General features: G+C 45.0%; 10 protein-coding genes across 10 annotated transcripts; 6 read left to right on the top strand and 4 right to left on the bottom strand.

Annotated features, from left to right (window-relative positions):
- Positions 1-769: 769 nt before the first annotated feature.
- V865_004860 (uncharacterized protein) lies at positions 770-2,945 on the top strand (the record flags this gene model as incomplete). The annotated part of the gene is made up of 7 exons (XM_066228635.1): positions 770-1,003; positions 1,109-1,443; positions 1,536-1,663; positions 1,766-2,120; positions 2,183-2,228; positions 2,296-2,514; positions 2,574-2,945. 7 exons carry the CDS (start codon positions 770-772, stop codon positions 2,943-2,945), a joined length of 1,689 nt encoding a protein of 562 aa, XP_066084732.1.
- A 471-nt stretch (positions 2,946-3,416) lies between these two features.
- Positions 3,417-4,317, top strand: V865_004859 (uncharacterized protein; the record flags this gene model as incomplete). Its single annotated transcript, XM_066228634.1, has 2 exons — positions 3,417-3,489; positions 3,587-4,317. The coding sequence occupies 2 exons, from the start codon at positions 3,417-3,419 to the stop codon at positions 4,315-4,317; spliced, it is 804 nt and encodes a 267-aa protein (XP_066084731.1).
- A 308-nt stretch (positions 4,318-4,625) lies between these two features.
- V865_004858 (uncharacterized protein) lies at positions 4,626-5,447 on the top strand (the record flags this gene model as incomplete). Its single annotated transcript, XM_066228633.1, has 3 exons — positions 4,626-4,683; positions 4,758-4,883; positions 4,942-5,447. The coding sequence occupies 3 exons, from the start codon at positions 4,626-4,628 to the stop codon at positions 5,445-5,447; spliced, it is 690 nt and encodes a 229-aa protein (XP_066084730.1).
- A 243-nt stretch (positions 5,448-5,690) lies between these two features.
- Positions 5,691-6,851, top strand: V865_004857 (uncharacterized protein; the record flags this gene model as incomplete). The annotated part of the gene is made up of 4 exons (XM_066228632.1): positions 5,691-5,740; positions 5,943-6,087; positions 6,435-6,554; positions 6,705-6,851. The coding sequence occupies 4 exons, from the start codon at positions 5,691-5,693 to the stop codon at positions 6,849-6,851; spliced, it is 462 nt and encodes a 153-aa protein (XP_066084729.1).
- Positions 6,852-6,967: 116 nt separating this feature from the next.
- Positions 6,968-8,627, bottom strand: V865_004856 (uncharacterized protein; the record flags this gene model as incomplete). Its single annotated transcript, XM_066228631.1, has 11 exons — positions 6,968-7,101; positions 7,191-7,267; positions 7,344-7,449; positions 7,541-7,566; positions 7,631-7,642; positions 7,721-8,045; positions 8,139-8,210; positions 8,300-8,322; positions 8,410-8,432; positions 8,489-8,513; positions 8,584-8,627. The coding sequence occupies 11 exons, from the start codon at positions 8,625-8,627 to the stop codon at positions 6,968-6,970; spliced, it is 867 nt and encodes a 288-aa protein (XP_066084728.1).
- A 545-nt stretch (positions 8,628-9,172) lies between these two features.
- On the bottom strand, positions 9,173-9,937 carry V865_004855 (cytochrome c oxidase-assembly factor COX23, mitochondrial; the record flags this gene model as incomplete). Its single annotated transcript, XM_066228630.1, has 5 exons — positions 9,173-9,220; positions 9,310-9,354; positions 9,517-9,591; positions 9,696-9,716; positions 9,830-9,937. 5 exons carry the CDS (start codon positions 9,935-9,937, stop codon positions 9,173-9,175), a joined length of 297 nt encoding a protein of 98 aa, XP_066084727.1.
- A 1,088-nt stretch (positions 9,938-11,025) lies between these two features.
- V865_004854 (uncharacterized protein) lies at positions 11,026-14,586 on the top strand (the record flags this gene model as incomplete). Its single annotated transcript, XM_066228629.1, has 7 exons — positions 11,026-11,271; positions 11,332-11,564; positions 11,629-12,105; positions 12,180-13,084; positions 13,139-13,842; positions 13,924-14,253; positions 14,329-14,586. The coding sequence occupies 7 exons, from the start codon at positions 11,026-11,028 to the stop codon at positions 14,584-14,586; spliced, it is 3,153 nt and encodes a 1,050-aa protein (XP_066084726.1).
- A 242-nt stretch (positions 14,587-14,828) lies between these two features.
- Positions 14,829-18,414, bottom strand: V865_004853 (uncharacterized protein; the record flags this gene model as incomplete). Its single annotated transcript, XM_066228628.1, has 13 exons — positions 14,829-14,931; positions 14,994-15,240; positions 15,345-15,359; positions 15,427-15,490; positions 15,573-15,822; positions 15,888-15,963; positions 16,033-16,134; positions 16,208-16,434; positions 16,502-16,680; positions 16,807-17,089; positions 17,144-17,771; positions 17,892-18,093; positions 18,154-18,414. The coding sequence occupies 13 exons, from the start codon at positions 18,412-18,414 to the stop codon at positions 14,829-14,831; spliced, it is 2,637 nt and encodes an 878-aa protein (XP_066084725.1).
- A 400-nt stretch (positions 18,415-18,814) lies between these two features.
- V865_004852 (AP-2 complex subunit sigma) lies at positions 18,815-19,886 on the top strand (the record flags this gene model as incomplete). The annotated part of the gene is made up of 6 exons (XM_066228627.1): positions 18,815-18,838; positions 18,923-18,982; positions 19,125-19,196; positions 19,441-19,561; positions 19,645-19,697; positions 19,785-19,886. 6 exons carry the CDS (start codon positions 18,815-18,817, stop codon positions 19,884-19,886), a joined length of 432 nt encoding a protein of 143 aa, XP_066084724.1.
- A 249-nt stretch (positions 19,887-20,135) lies between these two features.
- Positions 20,136-22,377, bottom strand: V865_004851 (uncharacterized protein; the record flags this gene model as incomplete). Its single annotated transcript, XM_066228626.1, has 3 exons — positions 20,136-21,517; positions 21,763-22,033; positions 22,084-22,377. The coding sequence occupies 3 exons, from the start codon at positions 22,375-22,377 to the stop codon at positions 20,136-20,138; spliced, it is 1,947 nt and encodes a 648-aa protein (XP_066084723.1).
- Positions 22,378-22,931: the final 554 nt, after the last annotated feature.

The raw sequence follows: 22,931 nt of genomic DNA, 5'->3' as shown, positions 1-22,931 counted from the left end.
GCCTAGCTGCTTTCCAATTGGGAGAAAACCTAAGAACACTCTTAAAGGTTGATTCCTCACGGTATCCGAAGCGGAAGAGATGGGGGAGAGAAGGGGAAAGGGGGAAAGGGGGAAAGTCAGAAGACAGACAGATAGACTGTTTTGGCTTGAATGAGGGCGGAATAAGAAAACACTTTCAGCGTCACCGAGCCCAGACATGAAGAAGAGAGACGGATCACCATCATGGCCAAACCATTCAGAAGCACATCCTCAGCTACTTCCCAAAATCAAGTCACCTTCAAACTTTCTTTTCAGAAGGTATCATCGTCAAACGCCTTCGCATCGCTCGTCAGCGGCTCAACAGAAGTATCCCTTCATAGCTCTTCATTTGCTTCTTGATCATCCCTTTCATCAACTGAATGTTCTCCTGAAAGCCAACATCGCCTTTCCCTAATCCCAAAGGACACAATTTCTTTCATTATCTCATCAATCCGGATACATAGATAAGCCGGGAAAGCATTGGGTCCTTTGATAGGTTTGATAATCGATAGAAAATCGGATTCATCGAAACGGATGTTATGGGTATATAAAGGACCGAGATGAAGCAACAAACCTTGATTGATCTGCGATTCGTTATGATCAATCCTGATCCGTTCATACATCACATCACCTTCCAATCATCTTTTCATCAAACCCACATTCTTACAATCGTTCTATCCTAACGTCATACTTGTTTGTAGATAGTCGATCATTTCGCTGGGATCTTCTTGTCCGGCCATTCGTATACGCAATGAAGATCACCTCCATCTTGAATCTGGTTATCACAGCTTCTCTAGTCAGAGCACTCAATATACCAAGTCATACCAATACCACCATCATCGATAAGCGACAAACTACCTCGACCGCATCAAGTAGCGAACGATATGTCTTTGCCCATTTTATGGTCGGATTTGTGAATTCGTACACCCAGGACGATTGGGATAGAGATGTCGCACTGGCACTCAGTAAAGGTATTGATGGATTTGTAAGTAAAACACACCATTGTAAGCAAACTACCATACGGTGCACCTACTGTAATATCTGGCTGACTCATTATGCCATTTGCGCTGTATGTACTGTATATCTATAGGCATTGAACTGTGATGGCCAAGATACAAACGCCCAACAACTTCAATTCGCATTCACAGCAGCCTCCTCATCAAATTTCAAACTATTCATCTCGCCCGATTTCGTACATTACTCATGTGAGGATCCCGGTCCCGTAACCGAACTACTCAAACCTTGGGTAACCCAAAGTGCATATTTCCAATATGATGGTAAACCCTTTGTAAGCTCTTTCTGGGGTGAAGGAACCGATTGGGTTAAAGTGAGGGAGAACGTCGGGGTGGATTTATATGTTTGTCCGTATTACTATGCGAGTCAAGCTGCTGTGGACACGCCAGGTCTGGATGGTCTGTTCTCTTGGTAAGTTGACGGTACTCCTGATCTACCTGATATCTCAGACGGGCTTCAAATCCTGGTTAAGAATAATGAGCTGAGGTTACTGTGTCACGCAGGAGAACATGGCCAGGTGAAGGTCAAGATACCGTCGTATTTGAGAATATGACCACAGCTCCCGACGAAGAGTACTTGGGTCTGCTCGCGCCATTGGGTGAAGCATACATGGCACCTGTATCACCATGGTGTAAGTTGCGTTTTATGTAACAATCTCGACTACGTGTTCCCATGAAATCGGTGTCCCTGGATATTTAATTTTAAATCAGCTGACTCCTATTCCCTCACGCAGTCTACTCCCACCTCCCAGCTTCAACTGGCTATGCCAAAAATTATTATCTCTACTCCGATACCCTCTGGCCAACAAGATGGCAACAAATCCTCGATCTTGTTACTCAATACCCCGACCAGGTAAAATTCGTCGAGATCATCACATGGAATGATTGGACCGAATCTTCCTTGATCAGTCCGTACCGAGGAACGATGGAAACCGATGGTAACAAAGATTGGGCAGAAGATTTCGACCATTCTGCTTTTATGGATATGATGGGTCCTTTCATCTCTGCTTTCAAAGCTGGGAATGCTCAACCGGAAGTTACAGAAAATAGGTTGGTATGGTGGTATAGACCTACTCTCAAAGCTGCAGAGTGAGTCTACCATCATCACCTAACAAAACAATAAATATCTCACTGACAATCACTTGATATAGGTGCTCGGGTACTGATAGCGTCGGTGAGAAGCCTCGAGGATGGGATGTAAGTGGCACCATGGTCCGATTCGATTAGCATACTCACTGGTGTAATTTACCTTATGATCATGTAGATGGCCGCAGACTCGGTTTTCGTAGCGGCACTTACCACTGGTCCAGCTACTGTGACAGTGACGATTGGCGGTACAGCTTCATCTCAGCAAGTTGACGGTGCAGGTGTACATACCCTTGCATTCCCCATGAGCGTAGGCAGTGTAAGTTTCCAGATGGATGTAGATGGCGGTGGAGGTGCAAGTGGCCAAGGTTCCATTGAGATCTCAGACCAATGTTATGTGAGCTATTATATGATTTTTGATTGAAAATTGCGATTGATGGTTTTTGGTAATTCTAGAGAGGAGTATACAATTTCAACGTTCTTGCCGGTACCGCCGCTGCTGATGGCACATCATCTGGAACTTCCAACACCGGTGGATCAGCTTCTGCTCCTGTATCTTCTGAAGCCGTGCCTTCTAGTACGGCTGCTAGATCAGACGATAGTACCCCTTCATCCGCTGAATCCACCCCGTCTGGTGGCGGTGTCGCGAATACTCAACAGGGTTCTTCTGCTTATTCCACTCCTTCAGATTCTGGTGTCGCTATCACCCAACAACCTTCTTCTGTATCTTCAGCTCCTGCGAATACCGGAGCTGGCTCTTCTGTGCAGGCGCAGCCTTACAGTAGTCACCCCTGGGGAGGTTGGAGGACCGGAGGATGGGGAAATTAGTAAATCACTTCCATCCAAGACAGGATGCACAGTGACCTCGAACTGATAGGATTTTCCCTTATACCGCGCTGGGAATATAATATATTATATCGCTCTTGATACTCTATAATATCTCCTGTATGTTTGAGCTGCTCTGTGTCTTCGACTGCAATCTTTTGTGGGCTATGCGACATCTAGAATACCACACGAGAATGTTAGTCGAAAAGAAGTGTCTGCCAGCTCCTTTGGCACAGGACAACCTTGGTATTCAGTCATCAAAGGATATTTCACTTGGAATTCTCGTGTAGCGAGCTACACCGTCATTCCTGTCCTTTTATATGTTTAAAGCACAACGGGAAGGAAGTAATGACCGTTCTGATCTTTTCCCCCTAATCAACATCCTCCTATTATATAGCAATACTGGTGATTTCCTCATTCATTTGCCTGCTTCGGTATTACCTTGCTGCACTTAATCTGTACTCACATCTCATAATGTCTTTGGAAATGTCGAATGGGCCTACCCCTTACGCCTGGCTTCGAAAAGACCTGATATCCTCTGGCAATGGTGAGTCCATCTTTTTGAAACAGCGCAAGAACCGCTGACTGGATGGTACCATCATTTACTAATACTGTATGCAGCTGTACTCATATATTTTTGACAGATACCGATCGGCTGCCTGCACTAGACTACACCACTGCAGCTCAGTCGGGCACAACCTTCATTGAAGATCCCACCGAAAGGGCTAGACATAACAGCCAAATGATTACTAAACTCATAGCTAATCAATCAACTACACCGTATAACGAACCAAGCCTGTACCTCGATGGCCAGGCTATTAAAGAGTATCACAAATACATCAAAGGTAGATTATTCGCTTCAGCAGATGAATATTTTAGTTTGTGGAAGGATACACGAGATGCGACCAGACTAAACAACTCATTGCAATCTTCTAGAAATAAAGACGAAGCATCTAAACAAGCTTGGTACAGCTTACAATCCACTGAATATGCATTACCTGTATATTCACCTTCGACGGTCCAAGGGTTTTTATCTCTTAAAAGTGTAAGGTTCGACAAGCGAATGCCAACTTGGGAAGAAATCGTTCAAGAAGGTGAGACTGCTGCTTATTTATGCAATTTAGCAGAGACTCGAGGTGAATTGGAAGATTTCCATGCACTATCGAATAGCCCAAGTCTGTCGCACGTGCATGAGTCAATGATCTTATCATTGGATACTCAAGATGGCAATGCAACTGCTCAACGAAATCCTTTCGGAATGGGTAATCCGTTTGGGATGTCAATTGGCTTTGGAAGAGGAAACCCTTATGTGGAGGGAGATCCCTTCAGAGCTAGAAAAGCACTCACACAATCTACTGTGAAGAAAGATTTCTAAGGTGCATATAGAGCAGGTCCTAATCTCGGGAAAGATATCCTCTTCGTTTATATGTTGATGTTCTGCACCCTCATGAATGCGTATCGATATCAATTGGATTTCTCAAAGAGGATATGTTGAACGTACAATACTGTGCCACAGCATACATATTCCTGCAGTACAATTTGCTTGGCTGAAAATGCCAGACATCAAACCACTTGAGTAGTCAATGACGAATGCATCGCATGTCATTCGCCACTGGCAAGAAGTCCTCTATTCTTTTGCTAACTTCCTATTTGTACCTTCCAATCGATAAGCAACGAACAGTCATGACTGCCAACAATTCAGTAAAAGGGGATCTTAACAATCCTATTTTTGCTGTCATTGGTATGTTCTCAGACCACATATCGACTTGAACCAGAGTCAGTCTGCTGATGCGAATCTCACTTTACCACTGGTAGATAACGGGACTGCCAGTGCGGACAGCTGTATTGGCATAACCACCCCTGCTGCGTCTGAAGATGGAAGATATCTAAAAAGCTTATCTCCCAAGGAACCAAAACCCGATGAAGTTGCGCAAGTCACGAGTAAGGCTAGGGATCTATCTTGGGCGGACTTACGCAGAAAAATGCGAAGACTTGGTAGCGACAGAGGACGACCATATCAGGCAAGGCGGTCCTCAATGGAAAAGCACCGTATTGAGCAGACACAGAGATCAACAGACTCTCAGTGAGATCCGATCGAAACAGCGACTCCACGAATTGGAGATTGACACCCGCGGCGAATGTCTTGCGAGAGATGATCGGGAGGTAAGTTTGAAACGAAGTCTGGCCTCGGATTCATGGTCGATATTCAAGTCAGATAGAGCATTCTCTTCTTCCATAGCTAGAGGAGCTACTCAGCGGGGTGAGAACGATAATCCATTCCAGATGAATCCTGACGAGGAGCTATCAAAGATCGAGAAGGCTCTTCAAGGAATTTCCACGAACAGAAGGACCGAGGATATAATGGAAGAACCAGATGATGATGATAGCGAAAAGCATGAGATGGAGAATATCCTTATGAGCAAGCTATGCTCTAGGCATTGCTTTGTCAAGTCTATGACCACCTGGGGGAGACACCGGCACTGGCGGGAGCTTGGACTGGCATGATATGTAAGATCAGGTTGCCACATTGGATGGATGCTGTCATATTTCCGCTATTCTCCGATGTTACTTAGTGGGTGCAGTGATTTGATTATTTGATTCCGTTTGGTTAGGTAGGGGATGCCACTGTGTTGAGAAAGACCAATGATATCGTCTGAGATTGTACAGACAGCATAAATCAGCTTGCACTTCCTTACTATTGATATCTTACACACCATCATCACCACCACTCATATTCCCCTATCCACCATGCCTTCTCTCACCAAGATGATCTTCGGAAACGGTCCCCTCGGTCCTTCGTAAGTCTATCTTTCACGAAGGGGAATTCAATGATCTTATGGAGGGATACTAATTTGCTCACTTGGTATCCGCATCTATCCGATATTTCGACATCATCAAATAACAATGTTCAATGTCATGCAACTCATTCCTCGCCTCACCCACTTTATTACTCATTTCATATCGTCAACTTCAACTTCCTTCTTGAATTGCCAACAACAGCCTGGCCCCATGGATCAGACAAAGACCTGGACTCCAAAAGTACTGGGCTAGATGGTCAAACTTCTACAAGAACGCTGCTGGTTATAGACAAAAGGGTTATCTTTATGATGATTTGATCGTAGAGGAAACCCCTCAAGTGCAAAAGGTGGGTCTGAGTTTTGAGATAGAGTCCGAAGTGAGATGGAAGACGGTATGGTGGATGGAATGTGATTATGAGAAGAGATCGTGGAATTCGATGGGGGCAAAATGGAATCGAAGCGGAGTGAAGGATTAGATATAGAAGGGCGCAAGGCGAGAATAACGGAGAGAACGACAAACAGTCTGGGGAGTCAGAATGTCTAGTACTGTCAATACGGAGGTTGTGAATCAGAAATCCGTGTTGAGCTGCGAGGGAGAGGAGAGGGTCGATTTGCTGCCTGATTAAGATGCGTAGCAGTGGATATGGGATACGATGGACTAAGCGCTGACTGGCATTTTCATGCTCGTGTGCAGGCTCTCCAACGTCTCTCCCCTCAACAACGATACGACCGAGTATTCCGAATGCGAAGAGGTATCCAACAATCAATGGGACACAAGAAGCTTCCCAAGGAGCAATGGACTACCCCTGAGCAAGTGAGTTGTGTCGTTCTGCTCATTAAATCCAGTTCACTTCCGAAGCAATCAATTTGTTACATGCTCTTCTGGTTTCCATGGCCAAGACCTGAAAGACAATTATCCTCGCATGCGTACAGAGCGCTAACTGACCTTGTTCACCCGCCACAGGACGTCCGATACCTCACACCATTGATCGAACAGGTGGTTGCCGAAGAAGCTGAACGAGCCGAATGGGATTACATGACCGTCGAGAAGATCCAACAAAAGCGAGCAGAGAAGAGAAACATCTTCTCCAAGCGGGAAGGTACCCACTAAGCGGTCAATATAGTGTGGATGGATTGGAGTTGGAGTTGGAGTTGAGAACGGATGGATGGATATTCTCATAAACTCATAAATGCATTGCATTTTTTTTCCATTCTATGACTATTCACTCATTGGATCGAGAATTGCCTTTCTTCTCCATCTGATCTCAGACCTCTTGATTCCTCCGGATCGGAGGAAGGGAATTGAGTGGAAGTTTCTCGAGGAGGGTTGGATCCGTACATGATACGTTGGCCGAGGACAGCTAACGCAGATCACGACAGTGACAAAAGTCAGCTCAACTATTCAAGAACCTGATGGAGACTCGGTGAAGATAGATAAAGATGTACTCACCGCTGTCCCAACATAATGTCATAATCGCAGTCACTTTGAACTGTATTGGTGATCCCCTGATGAAGAAGTAGACGGTCCTGCAGACAAGGAGAAGGAGTCAGCTTATAGTTTTCCATTCTCGGTTTCGGCGAGAAGATAGGACAAAGAGCTCACTTGTACGCATCACCGAAGAACCAGCCTGCTAGAGTGGAAGATCTGAATCCATAACATGATTTACGCTTGAAATTGGATATAAATTGTGGGATTGGTAACGTTGATTCTGTATTTGAGAGGGACAAGGATATCAGCAGTGGTCTCTTGAGGAGTTGACTTGTAACAAAATTGTCATAGCGATAATAGATCACACATACCGATCGTAAGAGCAACGAAACCCAATCTGTTCATCCATTGATTTAGCTAGTTTTCCTATATGCAGTTGGACCTGAAAATAGATAGCTCACGCATCGATATACCTATACCCATCACCCGAATACAGTCAGTTTCAGTGACCACCATACATTCCGCGAAGCACAAGCTTATAAGGAACTTACCACATCCATCTCCCCAGTATTATCTGTAAAACTCCCAATACAAGTATCAGAGCAGCCAGAAACTCAAGGTAACTTCCATATCCCTCCCATTGCCAAAACTCAAAAGGTCTTTTACTCTTCCCGCTCCCACTCATAGAAGTAGGCGGTTGGTTTATATAATCCGAGTCCTCTCTTGCATGCCCCCTCGTTGGAGGGTCCTCTGAAGTTGGTGGTAAGGGCGATAAGGGGGCGTAGTTGGACGATTCGGAAGGGGTTTTGTAATGGAGACAAATAGCTAGGAGGACAAGTTGGGATATTATCAAGAGGAGAGATTGGATGAGTAGTGCTAGTGGTTAGACGAAAGAAATCAGTATTGTATACAAGCTTATATAAGTATGTATACTGAAGATTCGCAGGCTCGATGGATCTGTACACTCACGTATTTCGAACCTGTTTCCTAGCCAGAAGAAGACACGTATTATGTTGGCTATGAGCAGTACACCGCATACGTCTATAAATGGGAATTATGAGCACATTCATCGGTTACGAGTTGAGCTGCTGGACGATGGTCGAGATTAATTGCAATGATGGGATGCATACCGTGTGAGAATCCTGAAGAGTCTCTGGGGGGAGGTAAAGTCAAGATGAAACGTCAGCATATGTCAGACCGCAAAAGCGGAGTACTTCTAGGTAAGATCCTAATGACTCACTTCTTCTTTACGATACTATATGCCTATCGTTGGTATAAGCCTATGTTTGTACCCACATGCATCTCTTTGCAAAGCTTACCTGGTCTGCATAGATGAGCGGAGGCCTGGGGTCAGAGATCAGCATGGATCTCTTGGATTGTCGAAAGTTGAAAGAAGAAAAGTTGCGCTACTCACCCAACGGCCATGCCTATCCCAGCAAGAGTTTCGATGACTCCCATGATAGCGATCAAGCTTCAGTATAGATTCCGAAGATACTTCTGTGCGAGTGTTGAGAATATAGACGTGATGATTTATGAAAATATACTTGTTGAAAGCAAAGGTGACTTATGGCAAGTTACCAGTTGGACTGACAGTCCGGTTAATCTGTTAATCCGGAGGATCAAGTCATTCAGCACCGAACAAACCGAGTCCCAAGAAATAACAACATATTATGTTATGTCACATCTGCTAAGGCTCTCGTTGAAGCTCTCATCATTGACGGAGCGAGCTTCACAGTCCCAGTGGATTCAGTGACTTTCCAGGGTTGGAAAGTGCAATATGCAGGAAAGATGCCACTTAATACAGCAGCTCAAACAAGTATAGCCTTCATCTGCTTTGCCACAGCTTTCGACACTGCGGAGAACAAAGCAACTACATCTACGGTTCAAAACATATGCAGATCCTGATATCGTCAAAGAGACGAGGAATCTGGTTAATGCTCCTATCCCAATTCGTCTCATGCACCGTAGCGGATTTATACAAAGTCATGCATTTATGTCTCCCATCACACAGTATCCCGCCCTTTCCTCGCATCTTCTTTACGTTGCGCGATCTACAGTATGTGATGCAGATATCAGTTCTAGTCTCTTTGAGAGTAAGATACGAGGTTGCGACTAGACGTAAGGTCATTAGATCACTCACCCATTTACCTTTACATTCCCTGTACGCTGCGAAGAAATCTAGACACTGGTCAGATCAAGGTCAGCTATGACATCGTCAAGGTGTTTGGGGGGAGGGGGATTGAGTAGTGCATCCGATCGCATTAGAGAAAAGAGGACATATGATAGGTAGAGACGTAGGATCATAAGGGTGGTAAGAGCAGAGGTAAGGAAAGAAGGATTGACTCACCTCATCACGATTGTAATGCGTCCTTTCCAGACATGCTAAAGAGGCTTTCGACGCTGCTTCACATGGGTCTGCGTACTAGTCACAAGTTTCAGGGCGAAGCTCACTTCCATTAGCTTTTCGCACGTATTCGCGGTCCGATATCATTCCGTTCTGATTGAGATCAACCAACGATAACATACCTTGGAAGCTGCCATTCGACCCTAAGATTAACGATCAGGCATATCAGCAAAAGGACTCAGCATGATCACAACCAAGAAGTCTGTTTGCGGCGGCAATGGAAGCAGATGAAGGATCATACCACTTCACAACTCACCCTAAACGTATTCTTGTAATCCGCTGGTTCCGACAAAGCCGCTGAAGGAGGTAATGGACGATCGGCTAAGGGTGTTGGATTCTTGGAAGGTGGAACTTGAGATGCCATGTTGGTGTTAACCACTTGGATTTGTGCTTCCTGTATCGGTGACTTGTATCTCAAGTATGAGTTGATGATACGAAGATGTTAAATAATAAGGATTCGAGATGTTCGTCAGAGCCATGAATCAATCGCCTTTGGACATCCGAACATCTGAACATGAAGACATGAAATTCGGAAGAATGGTGCCCCGCACTCGACATTCTGCTCTGGTGACAAATGAAGGGTGACCTCTGAAGTCCGAAGCTGTCTTGTGATCGACCACTGCTGTCTCTTAAGATTCAGTGAGAAGCCTACTCGTACGTATTCACGTTGAAGGGTGATAGCCCTGTGTTGATGATAAGGACTTCCAATGAGTGCTATCTCGAGCATTTTTTGCTCGCTCACGGATTCGTGTTAATCAGATACAACATTCTAGTCAGCTGTATGGAAACTCCTCATTCCATGGTCAGAGTTGCGGTGGAGCGTTTCTGTCTGCGTATGACCACCTGCTGCCTTCTTACACAGTTCTGAGGTATGCACGAATGATGAAGGATACTCGTAGATGTCAAGAGATTAATGGTGAATTTCCGTATGCGGGTTAATCCGGCCGATCATCTGGATCACGTAATCCGATTCCTATTTTTTTAAAGTTGGCTCCCACCCAAAGACAACAACATCACCCGCCGTATATACGACCACGGCCAACGTCATTATGAATGTGAATGAACATTTGATATTTTAGTAAGCAAGCATATGTTGTATGGCTCCAACTCGACCTGATCATCGATCGCGACAGCGACAGCCCAAGAATATCGAGCACCCGTCGAAGCAACAACACGACGGAATACTTGAAACAAAGGCAGAGTTGCTGTGTATGATCGTCACCTGTACGACCAGTGGATTGTACCAACCATCTGAAACACAACAACAACAACAACAACAAACCACCACCACCACTTCATTCCTTTTCACCTCCTTAATTAACACTCAGACTTCCGACTTGCACCTTTGACCGTCGAAACATTGAAACGCAACAGTAAATCAGAATCATAGATACATATCACCCTCTAGGTCGACACCCCATCTCACCTCCGCTCCTTCCTCCATTGGCCACCATGTCTCTCCCTACGCATAATCGGAATCGCTCAGCGAGTGGTTCAGGCTTACTCAACACCTTTGCATCAGTCATACCGACACCTATCACATCGATATTCACCTCGCCGAGGATATCTCAAGGAATTACACTAGGGGTTGAAGAGGAAGGTAAATTTGGGGAATCATCCAGTTCAGCTGGTGGGTTGCTAAGTAAAGATGCTCCGGAGGGATTGAAGAGGGTCGAATTGAGAGTGGGAGGCATGACAGTAAGTCATAACATATAACCCTTTTCAAGCGAAAGCCCCTGCTGACTGATCATACTACAGTGCGGTGCATGCGTAGCTTCCATCGAATCTCAATTGAAGCAACCTGGTATTCATTCCGTACAGATTTCCCTGCTAGCCGAAAGAGGTGTAGTGGAGTACGACGAAGATTTCATAGATGATCACGGAAAGAAATGGGATGATGCGAGAATAGCAGAAGAGATTGAGGATATAGGATTCGAAGCTACTGTGGTGGAGAAGAGTGAGGTTGACGAGGTCGAGTTGAGAGTTTACGGGTGAGCTCAAAGTTCTTCTAGATGTCTTAATCCTCCAGCTCACCTATAGTTGTACGTATCACAGTCTGGAGAACCCAGAAGTAGTCAATTCTTTGCTCGAGACAACCTCAAACTTGGCAGGTGTACATTCAGCAACCCTCCCAGCACCCTATACACATCTCGCGCTCACTCATTCCCCCTTGCTCATCTCACTTCGTACACTTGTCGATACCTTATCCGCTAGATTCCCTCAGCTATCTTTCCTTCCCGTGTCAACAAGGGACGATTCACAAGTAGCATCGTTACAGAAACACAAGGAAACGGCAACATGGAGAAGAACATTTATGGTTTCCGCTATATTCGCTGTACCCGTTTTCGTTATTGGGATGTTATCGATGTACCTACCTCATTGGTTAATGGGCTGGACAATGTGGAAACTGGTCGATGGGATATATCTAGGAGATTTGGTTTGTTTGCTGTTGACAATACCGGTACAGCTGTTTTTGGCAAGGAGGTTTTACGAGAATGCTTGGAAGTCTGTTAAACATGGTTCGGCCACGATGTAAGTTCAGTTTTCGATCAAAGCTATCGCTGCCGTTCCGTGTCTTATCGGAGATGCTGAGTGTTCAATCACAGGGACGTTCTTGTCGTGCTCGGTACATCCGCTACTTTCACCTACTCTGTCCTCTCCATGTTCTTCGCTATATTTTCTTCTGATCCAAACTATCGCCCTCAAACCTTCTTTGACACATCCACGATGTTGATCACTTTCGTCTCTCTCGGTCGATATATCGAGAATCTCGCAAAAGGCAAAACATCAGCTGCGCTCACCGATCTCATGTCACTTACTCCTTCATCAGCCACGATATACGTCAACCCACCTGCTGAAGGGGAATCAATAGATACCTCGGCCGAAACAAGGAAAGTACCCACAGAATTAGTTCAGGTGGAAGACGTAGTGTTGCTAGTACCCGGCGAGAAGATACCCGCAGATGGTGTAGTCTTGACTGGTGCTACATCGGTTGACGAATCGATGGTTACCGGCGAAGCTGTGCCCGTAGCTAAGAAAGTTGGCGATCAAGTTATAGGAGGAACTGTCAACGGATTGGGAACGATCACTTTTAGAGTCACTCGAGCAGGAGCAGATACGGCTTTATCTCAAATCGTCAAGCTGGTTGAAGATGCCCAAACTTCAAAAGCACCTATCCAACAATTCGCTGATCGAGTAGCTGGTATATTCGTTCCCATCGTCATCACTCTCAGTCTTATGACATTCATCGCATGGATGACCATCTCACTTCTCAACTCTACTGGCAACCTCCCTGACGTCTTCCATTCGCCTGGAGCGAGTAAATTCGGCGTTTGTCTTAAGTTGTGCATATCCGTCGTGGTCGTCGCTTGTCCCTGTGCATTGGGTCTCAGTACACCTACAGCAGTAATGGTAGGCACGGGTGTAGGAGCTCAAAATGGTATACTTATCAAAGGTGGGAAAGCTCTAGAAGCATGTAAAGGTGTTAGACGAGTGGTCGTCGATAAGACAGGTACAGTCACTGAAGGTAAAATGCAGGTGGTTGCTGCTACTTGGGCACCTTCAGGTAATTTAACTGCTGGATCGCCGAATCCCAATTTCGAAATTGATACACCATCGACATTATCCCTGACCACCTCGGCGACACCCTTACAACGACACACGGTACTTTCAATCTTGTCACTTGCAGAAGCTAGATCCGAACATCCATTGGGTGTATCGATCGCAGCATACGGTCGAGATGTACTGTCCTCTGCGGGATTATCGCCACCTAATGGAGAAGTGATTGAATTTGAGTCGTTTACCGGCGAAGGTTTGGAAGCTGTGGTTAGATTATCGAATGGATCAGTGGAAGAGAGAATAAGGATCGGTAAATCGAATTTCGTCTTATCGCAATCATCAACGAGTACCTCGGACGAAAAGACGATGGAAGTGGAATTACCAGATAAGATGAGGGAATTTGAAGAAAAACAGATGAATCTGGCTAGAACAGTCATTTTCGTCTCCATCATCAGATCATCAACCTCCATACCTGTCTTGGCACTCTCTCTGGCGGATTCACCTAAACCTTCTTCGGCGCATGCTATACGAGCATTGAAAGATATGGGTATCAAAGTGACGCTGTTAACTGGAGATGCGGAAGTGACTGCTAAAGCCATTGCCAAGCAGGTTGGGATAGATGACAATGAGGTGTATGCGGGTGTCAGTCCCAAAGGAAAAGCAAAGATTGTTGGTGATCTGGGATTAAAAGATGGTGGTGGAGTAGCTATGGTGAGTGGTTAATACCGATAACTGATGTCATATTTATCGTTGTCGTGGCAATTAGTTAACTTATGTCGTTCTCTGCGTTAGGTCGGAGACGGTATCAACGATTCACCAGCTCTCGTAGCAGCCTCGCTCGGTATAGCTTTATCATCCGGAACGTCCATCGCGATTGAAGCTGCCGATGTAGTCCTGATGAGATCGGACTTATTGGACGTAGTAGCAGCTTTGGATCTAGGACATCATATATTCAGAAAGATCAAAGCCAATTTGATTTGGGCTTGTTGCTATAACATTCTGATGATCCCTTTAGCAATGGGTTTCTTCTTACCGTGGAATATCCATTTACACCCTATGATGGCTGCTGCTGCTATGGCTTTTAGTAGTGTTTCGGTAGTTTTTTCAAGTCTAACTTTAAAGGTGAGTCAAAGCAAATCACTATTACTCAAGATTGTCACCATGGTATGATATATGCTGATATTGATGTGGACATAGTGGTGGAAAAGACCTATATCATCCGTCATGCCTGACGAACCTTATTCGCCTGGAGGAACGCTCAAGGGCCTGTCAAAGATACTTTTCGAATTCAAAGATTCTATGAGCTCGATAATATCTCTAGGATCGGAAATAACAAGAAGAGGAAGTACTTTACCTTTATTGAGGAGGTTGAGTCTACGTCGACCTAGTAGATCAGCTTATGAGGCTATACCGTTAGATAGGTCAAATACACCTATACCTGTTAGTCCAGTGTAGATTGATTGAACAATATCAAATAGATAGTCAGACGGTGTTTCAGTGTTAGTAGGTGAACATTCAGTCCACTTTGGGTATTTCTAGTTTTCTCTGCGGTAGAAAGTTATAGATAGTGTATTACTACTACTTTTACAACATGCATCAGGTGCAATGACTAGAAAACCAAGTTCTCCTCTGAAGTAGCAACCGACCTACCTACTCTACATGTAGGAAATGTCCTTATCTATTGTTCTTGTAATTTACTAATGATGTATTTTCCCGCCTACTCCCCACTTCTCCTTCAAATAATCCGTCATCCATTCATATACTTCTCTATAAGCTTGTCTCTTATCCATCGAGTGATTACTACATCATACATGAATCGTTAGCATTCTCTATTGTCTGCATATGATAAGTGAGGATCTTACGAATCAGTAAACATCCTAAATCTCCAACCTCTGACCTGTTCCTGCGTCAATTTATCTAACAGACTTGCCGAATTGGCATAATGGACATTATCGTCTCCACTACCATGAGCCCAGATGAAATCCACTTTATCGCCCGCGAAGGAAGTGACGTTGTTCACCGCGCTTCGAACATATCCTTCTTGGTTGGACGATGGGACAGACATGTATCGCTCGGTGTAGATGGAGTCGTAGTATAGCCAGTTGGTGACTGCAAAGGTAAGTCAAACCAGCATTGTCAGATCATATCGAGCTAAATCAAAGAGTTGAATCGTGCTAGATATTTAGTCAATTACTGGGACAAGATCAACTGACCTGGTGCCACAGCCACTACGAGTAAAGATAACGATCAGCCTTCACACTTCTCTGCTCATAACATGAATCAAGCATAACTCACTTCCTAACGTGAATATACCAGAATCCGCCTCGATAGTCTTACAAGTCATATATCCACCGTAACTCTATGTGCCATCAGGTGGTCAGCCAAATGCAAGATGTAGGGGATCTATATCCGTATATCCATCGAAGAGTTCTGACACTTACCCATCCCCATATTCCAATCCTGTTCCTGTCTACATAACTTCTCTTTGCCATCTCTTTCGCGGCATTGATCTGATCCACGACTTCCCAATGCCCGAGATCATCGATCACGGGATTGCGGAGTCTTCGACCTTTGAATCCCGTGCCCCTGCCGTCTACTACTACAACGATGTATTTCAAAGTAGTTACTAGGTATGAATGCCAATCACGTTCGAATCGGTTGTGAACCATCTGGGAACCTGGGCCACCGTATCTGATGTAGCACCAGCATCAGTACATGCTTCGGATACTGCGGTAACGAGACTTGCCCACACTCACACTCGCATCAAGACTGGGTATTTCTTTCGACCTGATGTGTCGATATTGGGAGGGAGCATCTCCAATACGTTGATTTCTATTGTCAACAACGTAGATCAGTAGACTTCTCATTGACTTTGTATAGGAGAAAATGGTATGAACACACCATATCCGTCGCTCTCGATAGTTTGCCTGGTAATGATCGGCCTCACAAACTCGCTCAACGTTTGATTCAGCTGAGGATTGCCTTCAAGAAGTACATTGATGGCTACATTTCACCAGTGGCCGTTAGCTTGGCAGCTGTACGGATAATGATCCTTAGCTAGATATGATATACTCACGCTCTTCTCCAGGATTTGTCTCCAACAATCTTTGCCAAGGTACTTCCGGACCTCTGTACCCAAGAACGTAATATCCAGCACCAGGCGAGAAAAACGCTTCGTAATATCCAGGTGAGGAATTATCGGTCAGAGCAGTGAAAGTCTGATCGTATTGCTCGGTTGTCGATGTCGGCATAGGTGCAGAATAGATATGTCGATCGATCGATGGTGTCGCAGCCGTAAAGTAGCTAGTTATGGGTCCGTCAGCATTGATTTGCGTACGAATGTTATAGTTAGAGTCAAGATCTCACTCACATGATTTCTTTATCGACATTCACGCCTGAGATCTGAGTTACTTCCCATTCACCCGATGTAATCCATATAGGCTTAGTAGCATTGATGGGACTAAAGAGGACGATGTGGTTGTATCCCTCATTGGGTACGATATCGAGATAACCTTCAAGTGCACCCTTGACGGGAATGACGTTCTGGCCCTACAGGAGTAAATAATGAGAATGAGCAAGGACCAGTCTTATCGGCCACGATTCTTGGCCACTCAAGTGATCTACCATTCACGCTTCTGAACATCTAGATGGGCAGACATGACAACCATCACTCACATGATCAATCCACCCATCATCACCTTCTTCCCCCTCTTTACCTAAAATCCTCACTATATCACCTTGAGTCTTCCCATCCTGGAACAACACTACATTTCCTTTCCTAGCAGCCCTATCGATCTCCTTGACCAACAAACCGTTATCTGCTACCCAGCCTACTTCGATGATTATTCGATTGTCAAGCGGCATCTCACCTTCCCAAGCTAGTTGATGTCGACTTTGAGAGGATAAGGTATATGTATGGACCGTGGCTAATGGATTGGGTGTGCCCGGTTTAGGATATCTAGTCAAGCCCAAATTAGCTTATATGCTGCCAACAGAAAGCTGATTTACCCACTTCATGTCTAACTCCGTAGCATACTGGTGAACCTCAAAAGCGTCATTTGAAGGATTATAATACTGAAGTTTGAAATCTTTCACAGCCGACTCATCACTCCTTAGATAAGCTATAGATTCAGCATCGGGTGACCACCAAAGTGCCGAATCAGTTTCGAACACTTCCTCTTCATATACCCAATCTGGAACACCATTGAAAATCGTCTCGCTACCATCCGTTGTGATCCTAGTCGATTTGGGTCTACCAGAAGAATGCATCTCTTCTTCGGTTATTACGTATAGATCATTCTTCGATACGAATGCCAGAGCGTGTCCGACAGGCGACCAAACGCATTTAGTGATTGTCGGATGACTCGATGGAGTGATAACGGGAAAAGTAGTAGAGTCGGAACGTCGATGAACCCAGTAATTCCCAAAGGATGAATGTCTCCATTGTTTAATGTGATCAGCCTTGAATAAGACGTATTCCATATCGGCAGATAGCCACCATGACTGCCAGTGTAGCCGATTACCATGTTCATCCACCACTTTGGAAGACTCAACTAGGACTGTTTCTTCGGTCATATTGTGGACGTCGGCGAGAACGATGTTGTTGTCTTTGTTGATGTGAGAGAAAGTACCATCGGCAGCTATGGTGAGGCAACAGAGCGGGTTAGCCCCGGGTTGGAAATGATGCTTCTGCGAGAGTAGCAACAGGGAGGTTTGGTGCGACTAGCGATCGATTGATATTTTAGAGTGACATAACCCACCCTGTTTGACCCAATCGAGCTGCTTACTCCAAGCGTTGAATGTTCCATTGAACACATGATCCATCGTTATCCTCTGATTCCCACTTTTCCCAAAAGTCGGTGCGGAATAACCAGAAGCTGCTAGTACTCCTATAGCAGCTGCAAATGCAAGTATGGTTATGAGGATAGCCAGGATCTTTCGTGATTTCTGACGAGATCGGAGCTGTGACCGAGTCAGCGTACTCGACTGATACGACTTAGGGAATGATGAATGAACGCTCACCCTCTGCGGAGGCTGTACGATATATCCTTGCTCATCTTCATCTCCATCTCCATTACCAGCCTCATCCTCCAATCTCGGATCGTCCCTGAACCTATCACCTTTCTCGTCGAACGGTTCTACCTCGAGTTGATCTCTGAATTCAGTTGATGACGCGTCTGACAGACCTAACGAATCTTTCCTCTGTTTAGGTGTCTGAGGTGAAGGAGCCAGTGGGACATTCTCTCCCTCCTCGTCGGGTACTGGACCGTACGTCGGTGGCATGTTGCAAGTGTCGCGGTGAAGTGAACTGTAAGAAGAGAAAGGAGAGGGGAACAAGATATGATGATTTACTAGTAAGCCTTATTGTGTTGACTTGAATTCAAGCTTGAAACGACGGACCACGTGGCATCCGGTGCACCGTCGGGCGCACGGTTCGCCCTGCGAGTGGGGAACATAAGATTACATTGTTATCGACGTCTTGGTCTGTTCTCATCAATCGATACTATTCTATTCAGGACAAGAACACTCCCACCGCCGAAGCCAGTCGATCGAATTGATACAGATAGAGGACTGTCAGGATCATACGCAACCCTCGCCCAAAATCAATCACGCACTCGATACAGGTATCATCTCTCACAAAGTCCCTCCGCTCCTTTACTTCACTTTGCATCGCTGGTTTCAGATGATCAAATTCATTCTTGTGCAGGTAAGCTACATGTCTCATTGATACCCCACACATTTCATACACGGCGAACTCTGACTGACACTGCTCAAATTTGCTGATCTACAGAACCGACAAGGGAAAACGAGACTTTCGAAATGGTATTCACCATATGACGATGATGAAAAGGTATGTGCGAGTGTAGTATCATTTCCATCACTACTCAGCCCCCATATCATCAGAGGTATTGCCTCTTTCTCTCTCACCTAGTGAGACGAATAGCCGGGGGACATGTCGAGATAGCAATACTGACCAATGCTACAATTGTTAGGTCCGATTGAGAGGAGAAGTGCATCGTCTGATAGCACCTAGAGATCAGAAATACCAATCTAATTTTGTCGAGGTGAGTACATTCTGTTTAGGGAGGCGTAAGTCTCGTGTATCGCTAATGCAGACACTCTTCTACAACATCACTTCGAACTCCCCTTACGACAATATTTCATGGATATTACCCAACGTTTTGCCCATTCACTCTTTCCATACATCAAACCCCATCTTTCGCAATCTGTCCCGCCATCACCTCTCCCCAATGCTCCTCTTCTCTTCCGTTATCTCACTCTCGGCTCCTCTCTACCACCTGACCATAGTTCCGTAACGACAAGATCGTCTACCGACGATACGCCGGACTCTTCTTCTGCGTATGTGTGGATTCGAACGATAACGAATTAGCCTATCTGGAAGCTATCCACCTGTTCGTGGAGGTATTAGGTGGGTGTTCAACGTTAAACTCCATCTTTCATCCGATATACTCCTGTCATATTCTCAGGACAAATGCTGATCTATAAACGCAGATGCATTCTTCCAAAATGTCTGCGAATTAGATCTGGTATTCTCATTTTACAAGGTACGTATTTTCATTAGGATCTTAGCGTAATCTTGAGATCATCACACTGTGACCTGATTTATACTGATCCTTCCCATGCCATCGTAGGTCTACGCAATTCTCGATGAAGTATTCTTAGCAGGAGAGATTGAAGAGACTTCCAAGCAGGTCGTACTGGATAGACTCGATTATTTGGAAAAACTAGAATAGCTTGTTGAGGTGGACACGATGTATTGTATTTATAGTTCTCTAGTAGAGATGTAAATTGTATTGTCCTATTTGAGCTGAACGCTGCACGTTAGCCTAGGTAAGCATTACCTCGGTTTTGTCAAGCCGAGCTACTGAAGTGAAAATATACAAAATAATATACATTCATAACGCCCAAGAGAATATTTATAGCTACAACGGTGTATACAGAAGGTCAATAATACACAAAAGCCCTTACAATTCAATACATTATTACAAGGTAATATCCAAACTTTCAACACTCCCTTCTAGACTAAGCGGTCTGAACATTTTGTCCTTGTCCTTCTCCCTACTAGATTTGGCTAAATATTCAATTTCACCATGTAGCACAAATTCACTTTCACTGGGTGTTTGTGGACTGGTACTAATCATACTCTCTAGCGTACCCGAAGTTGATAATCCAGGAGTAGGAGTATCATCCCCTTTGGTGACTCTGAAAGGCGGTGAAGGCCAATTCCACTGTTCAGCTTCTAAAACAGCTAATAAATCTTCTTCAAGGTGATTGTTAGTTTTAGAAGAAATGGAAGATGCGATTGAATGACGTGATGTGTTCATGTGCGATTTGTTCATGTGTAATTGGAACAAATCCTCACCACTCCTTCTAATATCTGTACTCAACCTTAGAGGTGATCCACTATCACTTTCGGTCCTTAATGTTAACGCCTCAAATGTCTTTGAATGCGATATTTGAGGAACGTGAGAGTCGCTAATTGATCGTGAATTAGGTCGAGGACTCCATTCTGGTAATCCCAATAAAGAAGGTCTTCTTTGTGAATGCATTGGGCCAGAATTCTTCTTTATACTGAAAAAGTTATTCGACTTTGGGCTTTTCTTCAATGTACTTATACCGAGATTGAGGGATTGTCTACCATCCAAACTCATCCTACTTGGACTTTCAGGTACAGGTATAGAAGAAGGACGAGAGACGAATGATCTTGCCATGTCCGAGAACGACGCTCTACCTTCCCTATCCCTATCTCTATCTCTATCCACATCCATGGAACCTGATCCTCTGGACGAAGAAGGGAATATATCCAATGGCATAAAATCACTTCCATTTCCACATCCACCATCTAGAGAAGTACCATTCGAAGAACTGGATCTCTTCAATCTGAATTTTATGGTCATATCTTCTGATGTTTTGGAGTGAATACGTAAATTAGGTTGTGATTTCGATTTGTGTATTGGCTTCGAACGCTTCGGTCGACGTAAGGCCCAGCTTCCTTCTGGAGGTATGTCAAGATCTTTTGGAGTTTCTGATATGGGTTGAAGTAAGACGGGTGAGATCCGTCTGTGCTTCTTCAGAGAAGCAGAAGGAGGATGTGAGAATGTGCGGATCGGTTTGGGTCTATGGGAAGGTGTGGGGGAGGATGATCGGGTGATATGATTATCTGCTGTTGCTTGGTCGAAGAGGGATTTCAGCGAGGACGCTCTAAGAGGTACAGGTGGTCGACTTGGGGGCGGTCGAGCTTGAATAAGTGGTAGAGAAGAAGAGGAGGCAGAGGTATTGGTGGAGAAAGAAGGAATAACTGGTCGGCGTTTTGTGAATGGTCTACGTATCGGTACGCTAGCGAACATATCCCACTGGTGTTGATCTACATGATGAATAGGCAATGTCAGTTAACAATGATCTTCCATACCATACGAATAGGTGGAGTGGAGTGGTGGGGTATCGATTAACAACATAAGGAGTCAGACATCAACGTAAGACATCAACAGAGTTTAGACGAAATCTGAATTGGAGATTCAAGATTAGGCGGAATTGATATGTGAGACACATTCAATGTGCACAACGAACCCATTCCAGACTTCAGACACTAGATACGTAAATCGTACTCACCGTTTTGACGCTGAACTCCATTGCCCAGACTAAACACATCGAATATATTCGTCTCAGGTTCCGATTGACTAGCAACTGAAATCTCAGGCCTGAGAGTTGTAGGTAGCTTGCCCAACTTTCGCGCTGATATAGGTTGATCAAGCGAGATCGGAGGTATCGTCTCGATTTCTGGTAAAATACAAGTCGAGGGTAAAGTGGGTGAATCGTCTAACCATTTGTTGTCCTCGACAGATTTTTCTTTCTCCTGGCGTGATAGACGTTTCGGAGTGGCCTGTCCTTGCCATCAGTATACCACCCGATTTACATAAACTGACCACTCACATTCCACCAACTTTCCTTTCCTGCCAGATCGATATATTCCACCTTGTCATCATTATCTTCCTCGACATCATCCAATATCTCCACATCGAAGTTCTTCTCGCCTCGAGGAGTCACCAGAGAAGTCGACCATCCGTCCGACGATACCGAGTAAATGGACTCGCATGAAGGTGTCCAGTTGGATGAAGATGATGCGTGGGAACCAGTCGAGGAGGTGCTCAATCGATTGATCCTGGAGGATGAAGAGGTAGAGGACGCTGCCGTGATTGGTGGCGCAAGGATGGTGGTTGATGACATTATTGGTACGACTGGATGATGAGATGGGATTGAGTCGTGACCAGCACGACCCGTTTCGATTGAATGTATATATCTGGATACACTAACAACGCCAACACGATAATTCGAAGACGATCTCCAGTCCCAATCATGTGTCCCACACTCTGAAGTCATCTAGGTCGCCTGATGCAAAATCTTCTTCTTGGTTGACCCGGTACCCTCGATTACTGCGAGTATGATATCTTTTTGATCGAGATGGGCTTGGTTTTCACCCTATCTGAGACCCTACTCGTACAACCTCGACGCGTCGGTATAAAAGGCACCCCCTAATTAAATCTAAATTCTTTCATCTAACTTTTATCTGAACAACTCGTGGACCTCACGAGTGCGAGTGCGATTGCCGAGCCTCTGACCTTCTGGCTGTACCGGTTCTTTGTTGACGGTTTGATGCTTGATCAAGGGGTTTTCTCCGGTTGAAATTCTGGAATCTCTTTTTGGTGTACTGGTATTCGGGAAGCCTTGGGCTCCCGCTGATCTCTTCTTACGTTATGCCGACTCGTAGGATGTGGAGTGGA

The sequence above is a fragment of the Kwoniella europaea genome, chromosome 1 (assembly GCF_036810445.1).
Source record: "Kwoniella europaea PYCC6329 chromosome 1, complete sequence".
In the NCBI taxonomy this organism is placed as follows: Eukaryota; Fungi; Basidiomycota; class Tremellomycetes; order Tremellales; family Cryptococcaceae; genus Kwoniella; species Kwoniella europaea.
This window is presented reverse-complemented; position numbering and strand designations above follow the sequence as displayed.